This window comes from Eumetopias jubatus, unplaced genomic scaffold (assembly GCF_037043125.1).
Source record: "Eumetopias jubatus isolate StellerSeaLion01/CBP00866 unplaced genomic scaffold, mEumJub1_p1.0 scaffold_9, whole genome shotgun sequence".
Lineage (NCBI taxonomy): Eukaryota > Metazoa > Chordata > Mammalia > Carnivora > Otariidae > Eumetopias > Eumetopias jubatus.
The window spans coordinates 135,339,601-135,355,865 of NW_028274815.1; the positions used below are offsets into that span (position 1 = coordinate 135,339,601).

The 16,265-nt window shown below is 53.9% G+C and overlaps 1 protein-coding gene across 3 annotated transcripts in view; it reads right to left on the reverse strand.

The window, feature by feature from the left end:
- Window positions 1–8,658: 8,658 nt before the first annotated feature.
- Window positions 8,659–16,265, reverse strand: part of BMP7 (bone morphogenetic protein 7) — an 85,102-nt gene continuing 77,495 nt past the window's right edge. For all 3 annotated transcript variants that reach the window (XM_088026289.1, XM_088026290.1, XM_028089177.1), the window contains 3 exons: window positions 13,660–13,736; window positions 12,082–12,192; window positions 8,659–8,808 (listed from right to left, as the gene is read on the reverse strand). In XM_088026289.1, coding sequence (XP_087882415.1) covers window positions 8,659–8,808; window positions 12,082–12,192; window positions 13,660–13,736 — 338 coding nt within the window. The remainder of the gene's footprint in view (window positions 8,809–12,081; window positions 12,193–13,659; window positions 13,737–16,265) is intronic.

Genomic DNA, 16,265 nt, shown 5'->3' on the forward strand with positions numbered 1-16,265 from the left:
AATAAGTGCCCAGCTCTCTACTGCCCGCCCCCCACTGCCTCCCGCAGGTGCTCACGGCCCTCCCAACGAGGCAGGCAATGCCAGAGAGCAGACTCTGTCACCAACCCAGCGGGCTGGACATCACGGGGGTTCTCCGGAAGGCAGGAGGGGGCTCCCGCCCCTTAAACACTCCCCCGAGCTGCCAGGCTCCTGCCATGTTGGGCTTGACTTCAGTTTCTCTCCATCGGTGCCTCTCAACTGGGAGCATTGTGTTCCCAGGGGACATCTGGCAATGTCTGGGGACATAAGTGGCTGTCACGACTTGGGGGATGCTACTGGCACCTAGAGGACGGGGGCCAGGGATGCTGCTAAGCATCCTACAGTGTACAGGACGCCCCGCAACAGAGAATGACCCGCCCCAAATGGCAGTGGTGCGGAGGCTGAGAATCACTCCCTGCCCATCACACGTCTGCCGGCCTCGTGTCTCTCCCTCGGGGTCAGCGTGCAGCCCTGTAGGCATGCTGTAGGCATTACACGTGGGGTTTCTGTACACTCTGCCCGCACACCCTTGTTACACCCCCTTTCTGACGCCCTCCTCAAGTGGTCCTGATTTGAGTGCCTTCTGTTCCCCTCTGGGTCCCCCACTGATCCCTACCCAACACCCACCGTTGTCAGCTCCTTTCCTTGGTTGCTTATTTGCTCTCCTTCTCTCTCTGCCCGTGGATGTGCTAAGAGCATGGGGCCCCCGTACACCCCATCATGGTGTATCCTCGGTGCCCAGAACACTGGTCACAGCGCGTCGGGGCTCAAAATGCACTCGTTGAACGGCAGAGATGGGGGGGACCAAACTGGACCCCGGGCCTGACATCAAAGTCTTTTCTACTCACCAGGCACGGGATGGCCCGGCAGAGGATAGGGCAGGGGGGCTTGCTTAAAAGGCGGGAAGAGTTGTGTGGACGGTGACTACAGCACATCCAACCCAGCAAAGGGCCATTCGGAGCCCAGAGCCCCGTGTGGCTGCCTTGGGCGCACAGCACGGGGGGAGTTGGTACCATCTTGCAATGACCGTCACTGGTCACCAGTGTTGTGACAAGATTAGTGGCCACACCTCAAGGCGCATAGCCCTTCAAGGAGGGCCAGTTCTGGGACTTGTGCTCCGTGGAGTTGGGGTGGGGGGAGTCTGGAGCCCCTGCCCCCTGGGCCGCCTCCTGGGCCTGCTAGCCGCGAGTCTGAGACTGAGAGAGGGCCACCCGCCGGAGCAGACACCGCCCCCCCAGGCCAGGTGCACTTCGCCTCCGTCCAAACAGCTGTCTCAACTCCAAAGGCTTTGGAGAGCTTTGTGTTTTTCCTCTTCTATTTTTATTTTCTCAAATCTAAGACCAAGAGAGGCCAGGGCCAGAGTTCTGAAGCCATCTGAGCCAGGGTGAATTGATCCACAGGCGAAGGGAAACGTGTCTGGGAGAGGTCACTGCAAGTATCCTTGGAAGGGATGGACAGACTTCAGCCTGAGGGTGGGGCCGAGTCACGGTAAGGACTGGGTCCCCTGCGAGAGGGTCCATCCTGCCAGCAGAGGCCCCCTGACTCAGGGCTGGGGCGGGCCCTGGAAGCACTGCTTTCACTGACACCCCCCCGATAAACAGCGCCCCCTGGAGGTGTGCAGGGCCCAGGTCACCAACATCCAGCATGGTCTCCACCTCCCGAAAGTGGGAAGGGCAGTTAGCGTATGGCTCTCAGGCTTGCCCCGAGCATTCAGTGAGCTCAAGCATAAAGCACTACATGTGCCCTGGGCCGGGGTGGGGGGGGGAGGGAAGGGGGAGGGGGGTTGGCCAAGAGGGGGCGCTCCAGAGCTCGTACTGTGTTTTGCAAAGATCCAGACAGGTCAGTCCATCGTCCTCCTCAGGCACACATGACAGTAGCTGAGGTGATGAGTGACTTTACAAAGAATTTGGGGACTGCAAGGTAATGATTCTGGGCACAACTCAAATTGTGCCACTCATTTGCTGGGGTGGGGAGCTTCTCAGTGGGAGGACCCTACATTCAGCTCTAGTCATCGCTATCTCGTGTGCCTGCTACTTGCAAGGGAGCGTCTGTGTCCGTGGTGCCTCTCACATCCTCTGTAACCCGAGGTGTGTAGTGGAGCTTAGGTGAGACGCAAGGAAAAACACTGACAAAGCCCCCCAGATTTCTGCCCAACATATAATGATCGCTCCCAAAGATGAAGGGATTTTGCAGGTACAATTAGGGCCCCTAACCAACTGACTCTGAGTTAATCAAAGGGTGATTACCCTGGTGGGTCTGACCTAATCAGGTGAACCTTTAAAAGAAAAGAGATCCTCCCACTGGCTGTGAAGAATGAATTGACCACATTGTGAGACGTCCACTTATAAAGGAGCTGAGAGTGACCCATGGCTGACAGCCAGCAAGAAAATGGGGTCCTTGGTCCTACAACTGCAAGGAATTGAATTTGGCCAATAACCCCAATGAACTAGGAAGAAGACTCAGGCTCCAGGTAAAAATGTAGCCTCCGTCACATTGACTGTATCCTTGTGAGCTCCTGAGCAGAGAACCCAGCTACATCTTGCCCACACTTCTGATCCACAGAAGGGGTAAGATAATAAATGGGTGATGATTTAAGCCAACAAGTTTTGGTAATTGGTAGGTAGCAGTAGAAAACTAATACAAATAGCTAATTGCTATTTAGGATGCTCCAGCCTCCCTAAAATTCTGACAGAGATAGGACCCTGACTGCTGATTTTTGACTATGTACATTGCCACCTAGAATAAAAGACTATAGTTTGCAGTCTCCCCTACAGCTAGGTGTGGTCATGTGACTGTATTTTTGTCAATTGGAGGTGAATGGGTATTTTGTGTCTACTCTTTAGGATGGCTGCTTGAAGGGAGCATTCAGCCTAGAATACGGATATGATGGCTGGTGCTGCAGCAGCTATATTGGACCATGAGGTGAATTGCGAGGATGGAAGCCATGAATTAGGATGACAGAGCAGAAAGGTAGAAAGAGACTAGATGGTACAGTGGAGCTGCCATCCTGACCTTGCACAGCTGATTTTCAGGCTTCTCTTAAATGAGAAACATTTATCTTGTTTAAGCCACTGTTACGGGGGTTTCTATGTTATATACTGCTGATGCTAATCCTAAATAATCTAGGTGAGCACCATACCATCTCACAGATGAGGGAACCGAGGTCACAGAGATGGTGGAGAGTTGCCCACAGTGAAGGTCCCACGGCTAAGTAAGTAACTGATCGCAGGCCCCTCTGCCCAACACACAGTGCTGCTGACTCGGTGGCATGAGAATTCTCCTCCATTCCAAACAGATATTTGTAAGAAAGCAGGGGAGGTCTTCCTCCAGAGCAGGGAAGTGAGTGTCCTCTCAGCAGCCTCTAGCAATGACTTTGAGCAGGTGTCACTTCTCATCCCGAAAACCAGGTGAGGGCATCTGTGCTCACCCCATCTCCAGCCTCGGCAGACGAGGAGGCGGGAGAGGTTCAACTGGGGCCTCGGAGCCTTTGTACATGCTAATCCCTCAGGCAGAAATGCTCTTCCCTACAGTAGCTCCATTGCCTTTCACAGGCCTGCTCTGTCCTTCCTTCGGAGTCTCAGCAGCAAGGGCCCCCCCTTGGAGCTCTTCCTTGGCCGCTCCGTCTGAGGAGCTTGGCTGCCAACACTTCCTTCCCCCACGCACTGTTTTCTTCCTGATCCACATCATTACCTGCCACTAAATCGCTCACCATGAGTGCCAGTTTGTCCATCAGGCACCACGGAGACAGTGCCCAGGGCTCGTGGTACTGTCAGGGGCCCGCAAAATGGCTTAATGTCTTTTAAAATCAGAAGGTAAGAAATGAATGTGAGTCCGCCTAACATATTTGTTTTTGTTCCGACACAGTCATAAAAGTGAATTTGCATTATTTTGCATGAAGGGAGGGGTCCGCACAGCCATGCTGTCATGCCAGGTACCGTTTCCTGTGCTCCCCAGGTGCAAGCTTCGCGGGGCAGACGCCTTGTCCTGTCACCCACCTCCAGGGCCCGTGGCAGCGCTGGGATACAGCAGACACCAGGAATTAGTGCATGAGCAGGTGAGTGGAGGAAGGCTTCTGGCCAAAGGGGAAGGTTGGGCTTCCTCCAAGCGGTCCCCGTTCCTATAAAGGGCACCAAGGTTTGGCCGCCCTCGACGGTGGTCATCCCTGCGTATGGTCTGCTGGCTCCTCCAGCGGTGACCCGGCCCAGACCCCTGTGCCACATCAGCCCCACTGGAGGTCAGTGCCTCCAACAGGGCGTGGGCACAGGATGGGAATGGCGGGGAGCTGGGGTTGGGCTCCCAAGCCCCTACTCCAGCCATGGGAGAGCGCAGGAAGCTGCAACCGTCACGGCACCAGCACGCACGGCCTGAGGCACGTTGTGAGGACCTACTGAGGCTGGCTAGGAAGTTCCGTTAGGCCCCAAAACTTTGTGGTGGGAGAGGGGAACAAGGCCTTGAGAGGAGGCCAGGAGCTGCATTGTAATGGATTGAATGTGGCCTTAAAACAGATCTGTCCACGTCCTAATCGCACCTGTGACCTGATCTGGTAAAAAGGTCTTTGCAGGTGAAATTAAGGATGTTGAAATGAGATCATCCCGGATTATCCAGTGAATCCTAAAGCTGATGACAAGTGTCCTTCTAAGAGACAGGCACAGGAAAGACACATAGGAAAGGCAGAGGCAATGTGAAGACAGAGCCGAGACTGGAGTGAGAACAGCCACAGGCCGAGGAAGCCAGCAGCCCCAGCGGCCCGGAGACCCGTGGCAGGGTTCTCCCTGCAGCCTCTGCACGCGGCACAGGCCTGCAGACACCCTGACTGGTGACTTCTGGCCTTGGAACTGTGAGAATACATTTCTGCTGTTTTAGGCCCCCATTCTGTAGGAACCAGTGACGGCAGCCCCAGGAAACGAATACACTCACCTTCTCCAAAAGATCTAAACAGAGGGAAGGACTCAGAATGTACGTGTGAGAATTCTCGGAGCAGATGGCCTCCGGGACCACCGCTAGCCAACCCCCAGCCTCCCAGGGAGGCCCACACAGCCTCTGTCACTGGCAGGCAGGGGAGGACTCACAGGGAAGGCCGCCGGCCCCAGCCCGGGAGGGAGCTTCGAGTTCAGCAGTGCGCTCGCAAGGGAGGGCCTCGGGCAGTGTGGAAGCAGGAGGGAGACCCAAGGCCTGCACTGGTGGTCCGGGAAGCCGGCACTGGTTCAGGGACTGACACCTGGGATTGGGGGACCTCTCTGCACCCGCTCAGTGTGGCCCGCAGGGACGTCAGGCCAAGCCGTGGGAGCCATGGGACCCGACACAGGAGCTCAGAGAGCAGGCGATGAAAAACGGCTCCACGGTGAAAACGAGCAAGAGAGGTGGAAAGCAGGAAGGGAAATGTGAAGGCTAAAGATGAGGCCACGTGTGGTGCTTCAGCCACAACACACCTGCCTACAGGGCCCCCAAAAGTTGCCAGACCAGGGGGGTGGGCGTGCCAGGGATGAAGAATGTCTGCCCTCTCTGCTTCTTCCTGAAGGCGTGGCCCTCTCTGCCCAGCTTTTACCTTCCTGCTCTTAATAGACACATGCGTACGAATACCCAGCTCTCTGCAACTATTCAAACAGCAACTGATGTTCACCCCTTCGTGAGAGAGGCAATTGGGAGTAGTGGGGACTATGGCAACAACCACTCTTTGGCTCCAGCCGAGAGTTTCCATGCAGGAAGGTGGCCCAGGGTAGCCACCTCTGCCCATTTCTCAAGGGAAGCCAGAACTGGGGATTTTTTTTTTCACCCCCAACCTTCTGGTTCTCAAAAGCATGTTGGCCATGAATTCATTTTTTGAAGATGTAGAAACACCATGCGGAGGGGTGGGGGTGGGGGAGAAGACACGTCTGCAGGCCGCATCTGGCCCTCCAGTTTGTGGCTCTGGTCTTTGGCCTGGAAATAGAACAAAAGCTAACTTGCGCATCGGGACAGTGACAGGAGGGTTTGGAAATCACAGGGGCTGGAACTTGTTAGGAGCGGCTGCTTCATTGGAGGCAACGGGGGAAGAGCGAACAGTCTGGCCAAGTAACAGCTGGGGTTCTAACATCCATCAGGTGACCTCAGTGTGCACTTCAAAGCAAGAAGGAACCTGAGCTGTTGTTCCACACTGCATGGCTGAGTGCTGCTCTGTGCGCAGTTAGGCAGCGGGCCCTGGGCTGCCTCCACCAGGCCCCCAGGGGTCCCTCCACGGCTTGAGCTGGGAGCCAACAGCAGCCCCCAAACCACTGAGATAATTTGCACTGGACAATGTTGGCTCTGGGGCCTGTGCTGCCTTAGTTTGGGGTGTACACTTCCCCCACTGCGCCTTTTTTTTTTCCTTTCTTTCTTTCCTGTGCCTCTATTTTATTGGGATGACTAAATCTTTAAGCTATGTTAGCAGTAAACACAGCTAATTTACCCCCTGCCTCTTTGAAACAGCTGTTGACAGCTGCACTGTAATTCAATCAAGGATCTTTGTAGTGGAGCCTACCAAATTCCCATTTGTTGTTGGGTTCCATCTCTCCTGCCTGGAGCCCCACACAGCTGCACCAAACATTGACGAGCGCCCCTTTCTCCCCAGGGCCTGGATGATAAACAGCATGTTAATGGTGGGGGCCAAGGCAGAGAGTTCTTAGCAAACCAAGAGAACTCCAATGTCCAGGAGTTGAGAGAAAAAACAACACACACAGACATACACAGCCCCAAGAATCAGAACCAAATGTCTCCTTTTATTGAAAAGTCAAAACCCTTTTTATTTTGTCTATTTATACAGAAAATTCACGGAAGACTGCTCTATGCAACAGCTGAAGGTACATTGGTCTGATCATTAATAAATAGTCTTAAATAAGAAAACAAACAGGCTGGGGGAAGTGAGCTCATCATCCTGAACAAGGGATCGAAGGAGGGTGTAAAATGAGCTTCCAATGGACATAAATAATTTCTTTGTTTTGTAACAACTATTTACATGTTTCAATGTACAAAGGATGCTAGCCAGAAACCAGGTGGGGCTTGAGTGGTGAGAAAACTTGCACCAAGAGGGAACCACACAGAAATCCCCAGGTCTGCCAATAGATAAAACAAAGTACGGCAAAAACAGTGACTCTTCCCCATTGACCAGGCAGAGTGGAGGCTGTGGCCTAAGCTACTGAAGAAGAAAAATAAAAGAAAATAAAAATGGGGCCCCAGTGTTTCTAGGAACCAACTAAATCAAGGTGGAGAAATGATTCCCTGCTGGACCAGGTTCCAGGGGCATAGGACTCGCCTGGATAACCCTGTTCTTTGTTAACAGACAGCCCAGAGCTCCGCAAGGCCTGTGTCTCAGCCAGAGGCTGGGTGCACAGCATTTAGGGGACCCGCTGGCCAAGGCAAGGGAGGCTCACGCCAAGAGCCACATCAGAGATGGCACCTTTGAATTGGAATGCTCAATTAGGACATCACTCTCAAAGCAGTTTCTAGATCCTTCCATTTGAGATTCACGTCCAGCATACCCTGCACCTAGCAGTTCTCCACCGTGCCATCTGCTCCTTACCTCAAGGAGCTTATTGTTTTCAGAGCCCTTGGTAGGGGTCTGCCAATGAGAACAGGTGGCTACAGAGGCCCCGGTTGGAACCCAGACTCCAGGGTCCTGCTGCCAATCATGACGAACAGGGGAGCCCAGCTGGGGGAGGGACAGTATGCCTGCCCATCCCACCCCTATCCAGAGTGAGGTTTCGTTGGCACTTCTTTAAATAGGGCCTTGTTAGCTAGAGTTCAGGGTCAAGTTGTGGGTTCTCTCCTGATTGCTGTCCCTTCCGCCCTGTCATTCCACATTGATTTTCTACCACTCGGAGAGCTGGAAAACCAATTCCAAATGTCTGTTGGCGCTTCACATGCCTAATTTAATTTCTGCCGCCACACACCCAGCCGAAGGATGGAACATATTTTTCCTTCAAGGTCAATACACCCCCTCCTCCAAGCAGAAATTTGCCCTCTCCCTTCCCGGTCAAATCTTGGATTTGGACAAGTCTATGTAAACAGCAGGCCTCTGCAAGCCTCAGAATGAAACCAGAATGGAACAGAGAGGGGGCCTCCCCTGCCTCCACTGGCCATAGCTTCTGTTTATGAAATCAGAGTAAACCAAGAAATGGGGATAAATTGTTTAGGAAAATATATCTGTAACATCCTAACCATTTTCATTCATTCGTTTTATTGTGACATTTATTACAGGAACTTCCGTGTCAATTTTCCTTGCACACAGACACAAACGTGCCCACCCCTGGCCGTGCCCCCTTCCTCCCACTGCTGGGTGGCCTGGCTGAAGGGTGCTCCTAATTACCCCTGGGAACGAGTCAGTGCACGGCTGAGACTTCATAGCCAATGATCGTGGCTGGGCAATTTTTCTTTATATTTTTTTTTCCTTTAGGTTTTGCCTGCTGCAGCGTGTAGGATCTTGTCCATAGGAGGCGGATGAAAACCTGATCAAAAGGCATTTGCCTCTCAAATTCCTTAATCCTCCTACGCCCTTAAGGTTGGGGACAGGGGCAGGGCAGGTCTCACGAAAGGCAGTTGCTGTGCTGGGCGGTGGGAGGCACTGGGCGGTGGGAGACCGAGGACCCCGAACAGTGTGGCGCCAGAGGGTCTGACCTCCAGGAGGCGCTAGTGGCAGCCACAGGCTCGGACGACCATGTTTCTGTATTTCTTCAGGATGACGTTGGAGCTGTCGTCGAAGTAGAGGACAGAGATGGCGTTGAGCTGAGTAGGGGCACAGCAGGGCTTGGGCACCGTTTCGGGGTTGATGAAATGGACCTGGAACACACAGTGAACGGCGGCAGTGGTGAGAAGCGCTGGGTCCCTGCTCCCCAGCCTCCTCATTTCTAAGGACCGCCAACTGCTTGGGCAAAGTGACCGCACGCGACATTTCCCCCGGGGAGTGACTGCATGTGACACTTCCAGTTCTGGCCCATGATGCATAACCTCTGTTGCGCAGACCAGGGACCCAGAGCATAGAGGTGTCCGCAGCACACAGCTGGGAAGTCAGCGGCCAGGTCACTCTCCACTGCCCCGCGGTCCTGTGCATGGCCGAGTGTTTACCAGCGTCCCCCACGAGAAGCCAGGGGCACTCAACCGCCAACCACAACCACCAAAAATGTCTCCTGGGAGGCAGATCTGCCCCAAGTGGAGAACACCTGGGTCAAACAGAGTGGGCCAGCAGGCCAGATCCTGTGCCGCTGCCTGGTTTTGTGAATAAAGTTTTATTAGCACCCGACCACGCCCATTGGTTCCCTAGTACCAAGGGCTTCTTCTGCACGACCATGGCCAAGCTTAGGAGCTGCAACAGAGGCCTTATGACTCACAAAGCTAAAAACATTTACCATCTGGCCTTTTTCAGAAAAAAGTGGCTGACCGCTTCGCCAGACCTGTCCTGTCCAAGAAAAATACAATGCAAGTCACACTTGTAATTGAAAATGTTCTAGCGGCCACATTTGAAAAGAGGAAAAGAGATAGGTAAAAGTAAACAATAGATTTCACTTAACCCAGTATTTCAAATATATTATCATTTCAACACACACCTACCATAAAGAACTTTTTTTTTTGGCACCAAGTCTTCAAAACCTAGCATATTTTAGACTGACAAAGCATTTTGATTCAGACTGGTCGTATTTCAAGGGCTCAAGAGCCATGTGTAAAAGTGGTTACTGTATTGGATGGTGCAGGTCTAAATTATACTAGACGATCTGCCTCTTGAGCAGTGAAACTAGGAGGACAAACCTGGGCAAACACTTGGGTGGAAGTCCACGAGAAAGAAGAGGGTCTAGAAAGGAGGAATAAAGGAAGAAGCCAGCTAGCTGAGCAGGTTTGCTGCTCCTTCTTGCTCGTGGGACTCTGTGCACCTTACAGGGGACGAGGGCCAGGGCCAAACAAACTCGAAGGCCCAAAGGGCCCACGCAGGCACCACTGACAAGCAAAGGAGGCGAAGAGTAAGACAAGAGGGAATAGTGAGGGTTGGGGCAAACCCGAGGGCGGATGCTGCCAGCTGACCGCGGCCAACCAAAGTCAGTGCAGTTGGGTGTGCCGAGTGTCCAGGACAGGCCAGAGACTTGGTTCTGCTTTGTTTGGATGTGAAACTTCCAGGTTTCCAACACACCACGTGTGCCAAGTGAAAGCATTCTGGAAGCCTCCAGCCTGTGACCTCTGGCATAAGACAGCACACTGAGTAGCTTCTTATTATGGATGATTTCAAACCTTACAAATCTAAACCTTCCCCCCACCTCCTCCACCCTTGAATAATTTGAAAGCAAATCCCAGACATCAGCTCATTTCCTCTGTTTTTCACTAGGACTCCCCTAAGGCAAGGACTCCCCCCACCATTTTTTTTTATTTGCTTCAGAGGTAGAATTTAGAGATTCATCAGTTGCACATAATACCCAGTGCCCATTCTGCCAAGTGTCCTCCTTCATGCCCATACCCAGGTTACCCCGTCCCCTGCCCACCTCCCCTCCAACAACCCTGTTTGTGTCCTAGAGCTCAGCATCTCTTATGGTCTGCCTTCCTCTCAATTTTCATTTTATTTTATTTTTCCTTCCCTTCCCTCTTTTTAAACATGACCACAGAACCTCTTGTTAGGATAATCAGACAGCTCCTTCTGATCCCAGAGCTCCCTAGTGACACGCAGACTGAGTGGGTGATGAGGGGACAGCCAGGCTCCCGCTGTACGGGCCATGAAGCAGGGCTCGGAGGGCAGAGGTGTGCCCCTGGCAGCCTGGGAGACCCCCCTGGCACCTCCTAGGGGCATGGGGCAGGACCTTAGGGGGCACGTGGGCACAGGAGAACAGGCCCAGGCCAAGGAACAGGTTGGGGGCACTACTGGTTTCCAGCCCAAGGACTTTCAATCCCGAGCAGGACGTCAGAGTTTACCTTTGGGGAAGGAAGGGTCTTGGAAAAGCATGGCTAAAAGAGAAGCCTTCACTCAAAGGGCAGAGCATGGTCCAAATGAAAGGACTAAGGGAGCTTTCTCTCCAAGACATAACACATAGGGCAGGAACAAGTCTGCCACTAAACAAAAGAAGCCAAAAGCTTCAGAACAAATAGAACTGTAGGACAGAGGGGATGGTCCTGGGTAGTGAGCTCTCTGTCACCAGGAGCATTCAAGCCAGGGAAAGGCCCCAATAATGTTTATGGCAGGGAGCTAGATAACCAAGATCCCTGAACCTCAGATCCTAAGCCGAAGAACCAAGTTCCTAATTTTTATCACTGCTGCTATTTTCAGGAGAGTAAAAATGACTTCTCTCAAGGGTCACCAGGGTTGGGTACCCTGTTAAGAGCTTATCTTCTTATCACAGTGAATCCTGCAAGGACGCCGTGGAAGTGCAGCCTGAAACAGCCCCCGCCCCGCCCCATCTCTCTGTCCTGTCTGCCGGCTTCCTACCACATCCTCCACTCACGCATCCTCCGTCGTTCACCCGACTGCTTCTCTCCCTGGAAACTGAGGCCCCAAGGGCAGGGACCAGGTCTATGCTGTTCCCGGTGGCATCCTCAGCTCCCAGTGCGGGATCTACCTGCAGGAGATGCCCTTGGATGGCCGAACCCCAAAGTTCAAGGCTAGGGGGCAAAGACATGCGCTCGGGGAGGCGACGGGCTCTCAAGCCTGCCTGAACCCAGGAAAGCCCAGACTTTGGGGGCCAGGGGTGGGGACACCTATGGATGCGGAGCAGACACGCGGACAACCAAGAACAGTCGCCCAGAGAGTGGCAGGGCCAAGGCTGACTTCACCGTGAGGCACAGTGACCATGAGCCAAGATACCTTTAGGAGCCCCTGAAACTGTTCTTATTTCTTTTCGAATTAGGAGAAATCCGTGAACTTTAGGGTTGGAGACTACACACATCTTTATGCCAATGCTGTTATAAAATATGGTTTTTCATCTTTTTTCGTTTTTATGGAGGAAGGGGCCCACGACAGGAGGAGCACCCAAGGCCCGTGCAAAGTCAGGGCCCAGCCCGGAGGAGCGCAAGGCAGGGCCGGGCGCCCCCTCCTCCCCCACCCCGCTGAGCACGCCCGGAGGGCACGCAGGCCACACTCACCAGTGTCTGCACGATGGCATGGTTGGTGGCGTTCATGTAGGAGTTCAGAGGAAAGGCACACTCGCCCTCACAGTAGTAAGCAGCATAGCCTTCAGGAGCGATGATCCAGTCCTGCGGGAGGGAGAGCGTGAGCCCCACATGACCTTTCTCGCCCCAGCCCACTCCTGCGGGCCAGACTCTGTGCTCCCAGGGGACCAAGCCGCGGCCCACACCGTCCCGAGCAGCTGAGGGTCCCACAGAAACGGGACAAATGGAGGCTAGGCTATCAAGGCCCCCCACAGAAGGCAAAATGAGGGAAAGACCACCCAGGGGCTGGGCTGAGCCCAGAACGGACGCTTGCATGGCCTTACTGGGAGATGGCCCAGACAAGTGTGACCGGGGTGGCTTCAACTCTAGCGCTACAAGGTGCTTACATGTTGGCAGTTTGCTTTAAACAAAATCTCCATGCCTCAGGTCACCGACATGGGAGAGAGACGACTAACCCACAACACTGAGAATTAAGTGACTGCAGACGAGCCAGCCAGCGCCTGGTGCATGTGTGCGGCTCAGTGAAGGATGCACACGGCCAGGCCTGCCTTCAGGGCTGGGTTAGCACAGGAATACCGTTCTAGCAATATGTACACCCCTCACGGACTCAAGTCCGTGGACCCCTCCCGCAGAGGAGCTGGAGTCTGGGGCTCGGTTCCAGCCCCAGGGCGCAGGCACGGCCGGGCGCCCTGCAGAGCACAGAGCCACGGGAGGGCTCCACACACTGGCCATACGCTAATGCCCTGATAAGTGTGCTTGGGCACGATCCCTAGGGAAGGACCCAGACTCCCCCACCGGACCACAAGCTCGCTGAGGAGTGAACAACAAAACCAGCGGCCTTGGTGATCTCAACGCCCCGTTCGGGATATTTGAGCTCCATGAGGGCAGGCACACGGTAACGCTCCCTGCTGCATCTCCAGGGCCTGGAAGAGTGCCCAGAATCTCACAGATGCTCATAAACAGGCATTAGATTATATGACCCTCGTGCCTGTCCTAGGATTCATCTCCTGCCCTTCGCCCCATTCCATCCAAATGGTTCTGGAAGGAGCCGTCATGGTCCTATGACATGATCTCATCCCCCAAATAGCTGGCTGGTGCAGGACCAAGCAGCTGACCCGAGCTGGGCCAATCCGCCCCTGCCCCGGGAAGGGGAATCACAGAAGAGGGAAGGGCAGAGGGTGAAAGGTGGCCCTGCAGGCAGCTGGGTTCCAGCACACGGGCTCCACCACCTCTGAGAGAGGCAGGCAGCCGCAGGGTGGAGATAAAGTTCCCATGGAGAATGAGGCTCGGAGTCCAAAGTGTTGGGGCTCCCGGCTCTAACTGCAGTCTCCACCACATTTCTGCCCTTGCGTGTCATGAGGCATCCTGTATCCCTAACCTGACTTCTCTACCCTAGTTAGGACACTTGATTCTGGAGTCTTCGCTGAAGCCGATGAGAAACATGGCTCACTGCCCACACGGGACCCAGCCCCGCTGCCTTGGGGGGTGTGTGGGGACACCCACGCCAGAGCCCCCCCCCCCATCGGGGCCGATCCGGCCACCCGTCCTTACCTGCCAGCCCAGATCGCGGAAGCTGACGTACAGCTCGTGCTTCTTGCAGGCCTGCCTCTGGTCGCCGCTGCTGTTTTCTACGTTGGCGGGAGACGGGGTGCGGGCAGGGGAGAGGAAACACGCACACATATTAGGGTTTCCTCAGCCTAAGGCAGTGGTGTGAGAGCACAGTCGAATTCAGCTGGAAGGCAACCTTTCCGACACAAAAGCCGCTGAGTACCTGGAGCCTTAAAACTCATTTCCATCCCTAGCTAACGGCCTCCGTAAGAGGCGCCACCATCCCCACCCCTCTTGTGCCATCTTAGCTCCTAACGCTCTCTGGATCCTTCGGTGGACACTGGCCTTTTTGTACACGTGTTGTCTGGAGGCTGACCTCTGCCTGGATTCCATATAGGAATCCACGCACCACCGTGCCGGCTGTGGGAGCCTGCTCAGAGGGCACTGCCTCTGGCCAAGCTCACTTGCTGAGGCCAGCCCACCTCACGATGCTCACCCCTCTTCAAGGGCAAGAGGGGGCACAGACACGGCCTGGGACAAAGTCTCCACCACCAGGAAGAAATGAGAGGGCAGGAAGTCAAATCCCACTGACCTCGCAGAGAAACACACTACTGAGGTTTCTTTGAGAAGTAAAAACTATGCACTGGGGTTTGCCAGAAGTAGGTAAGGTTTGTAGGCATTTGGGTTAGGGCTTGAGCACTTGTAAACACGTAGAAAGCTCTGCCCCCCTCTCTCTCACACTCACACACACAGACACACACACACTCTGGTGTTCCTGCACAATTTTCCATCCTGCAGCTATGGAGATTATTTTTCTTTTCTTTCCTTTTCTTTTCTTACCCATGACTTGTCTTTCCTCCAGCTAAAACTTCCTAAGGGCTTTCTATCATGCTTAGAGCAATGCCTCAACTCCTGCCCTTGGCCTGTATGGACCTATGTGGCCCTGATTCCTAAGCCACAGCCTTCTTTCTGTGCTGTGGATGTACTGCCAAACCTGTTCCTACCCCAGGGCCTTTGCACTTGCTGTTTCAGCTACCTGAAATGCTCCTTTTCATAATCTTTGTATGTCTGGCTCTACTTGATATTCAAGCCTCACCTCGAATGTTGCCTCTTCTAAAAGGTCTTGTGAGGTCACCATTGGATCCCAGAGCCCAGTGTCCACCCATATTTGTGTAGTTAACGCACAAATAAAGAAAACGTCAATGCCTCAGCTTCTGTCTACTGCTGTGATCCCTCCAGCCCTCAGAAGGTAATGAACACCAGTGGGTGAGGGACACGAGGAGAACTTCTCGCAGGATGGAGAGGAAAGCCCAGGAGATGACCCAGGTTGCGGGCTCGCCTGACCTACACTTGGGAAGCATCCAGATGCACCCGTTTCCCCCTGCCCGGTCAGCTCTCTCAGATGGCTGGGTGAGTGGCCCTCCTGGTGGCCTCAGGGGCTCATGGCAACCACAGCCCTTGTCAGTGATTGGTTCAGACCCAGGACTGAGCTCACCAGCTCCTATCTCAAACTTGGAGTGAGGATTGGCTCAGATAAGAGCAAATGACCCCATCCGAGCCAAAGGGACACAGGTGGAAGCATGGTGGGGGCTTCTGGGAAAAGTTTTCTAATTCCCAAGAAAGACCCATGGGAAAAGATGCTCATCTCTTGCCCATATTGCCTGGGAACTGAAAAGGAGTAGAGCTGATGGTTACATGCAGCCACAGCCTCGAGGAGAAGCCAACACTGAACATGGTGGGCAAGAACAGGAAGCCAGGGCTTTCACTGTCCTTGACTTTCTGGATCAACCAACCCTCATGCCCACCCAACCTTGGCCCTGGGAGCCAATAGCTTTCCTAGTGCTTGAAGCCACCTGATCTGTGTTTCTGAGACTTGCAGCCAAACCACCCAGGGGGTCCTACCTGGAAAAGTGCATCCTGGCGTGGGGGTGGTAGTCAGCTGGAGCCCAGGGATAGACCCCAGAGTACACCAGCTCCCAAGTGGAGTCTGGCCAGTGGGTCAGGACCAGGTAAGGGGGTGCCGCTCCAGCTCTGGAGTCAGCCCCTGGTTCTCCTAGACCTTGGGCTCCTCGTCTGCAGAGCGAGGAGAAAGTGCCTACTGGGGCAGCCGTGCGCGTTCAAATCAGTTTAGCACGACACTCAGCTCATGGCAACAAGATGCTGATGATCATCCTTCCAGCCCACCTGCGAGAAGGTTAAAACTATATGCAAACTTCATTCCCACACACACTCTTTAACCATTTGGGGTTAATGACTGCTTCCTCCAAACCCGACGACACGCCATGTTTGGAAGAAGCGAAATATCAGTTTCCTGCTGTCCCCTGATTCACAAGAATTCTATCTGCATGGCTTCTAGGTTAACGAGAAACAGTAAGATAAAAAGGATATCACTGAATTCCCTTCCCCGTACCTCAACTTCCCCATCTGTGAAATGGGTGTGAGAGTTGTGTAGGAAGCCACATGTGGCGACCATACACTGCAAGTCAGGAAGATCTCCTTGGGCACCTGCTGGGTGTTACGCTGTCCTAGAAGCCTTGAATGTGAATGTACAGCCACTCAGACTACTCCAAGGCTAGGAACAAATCTGAAATGAAATGGTGCGGGAGGGG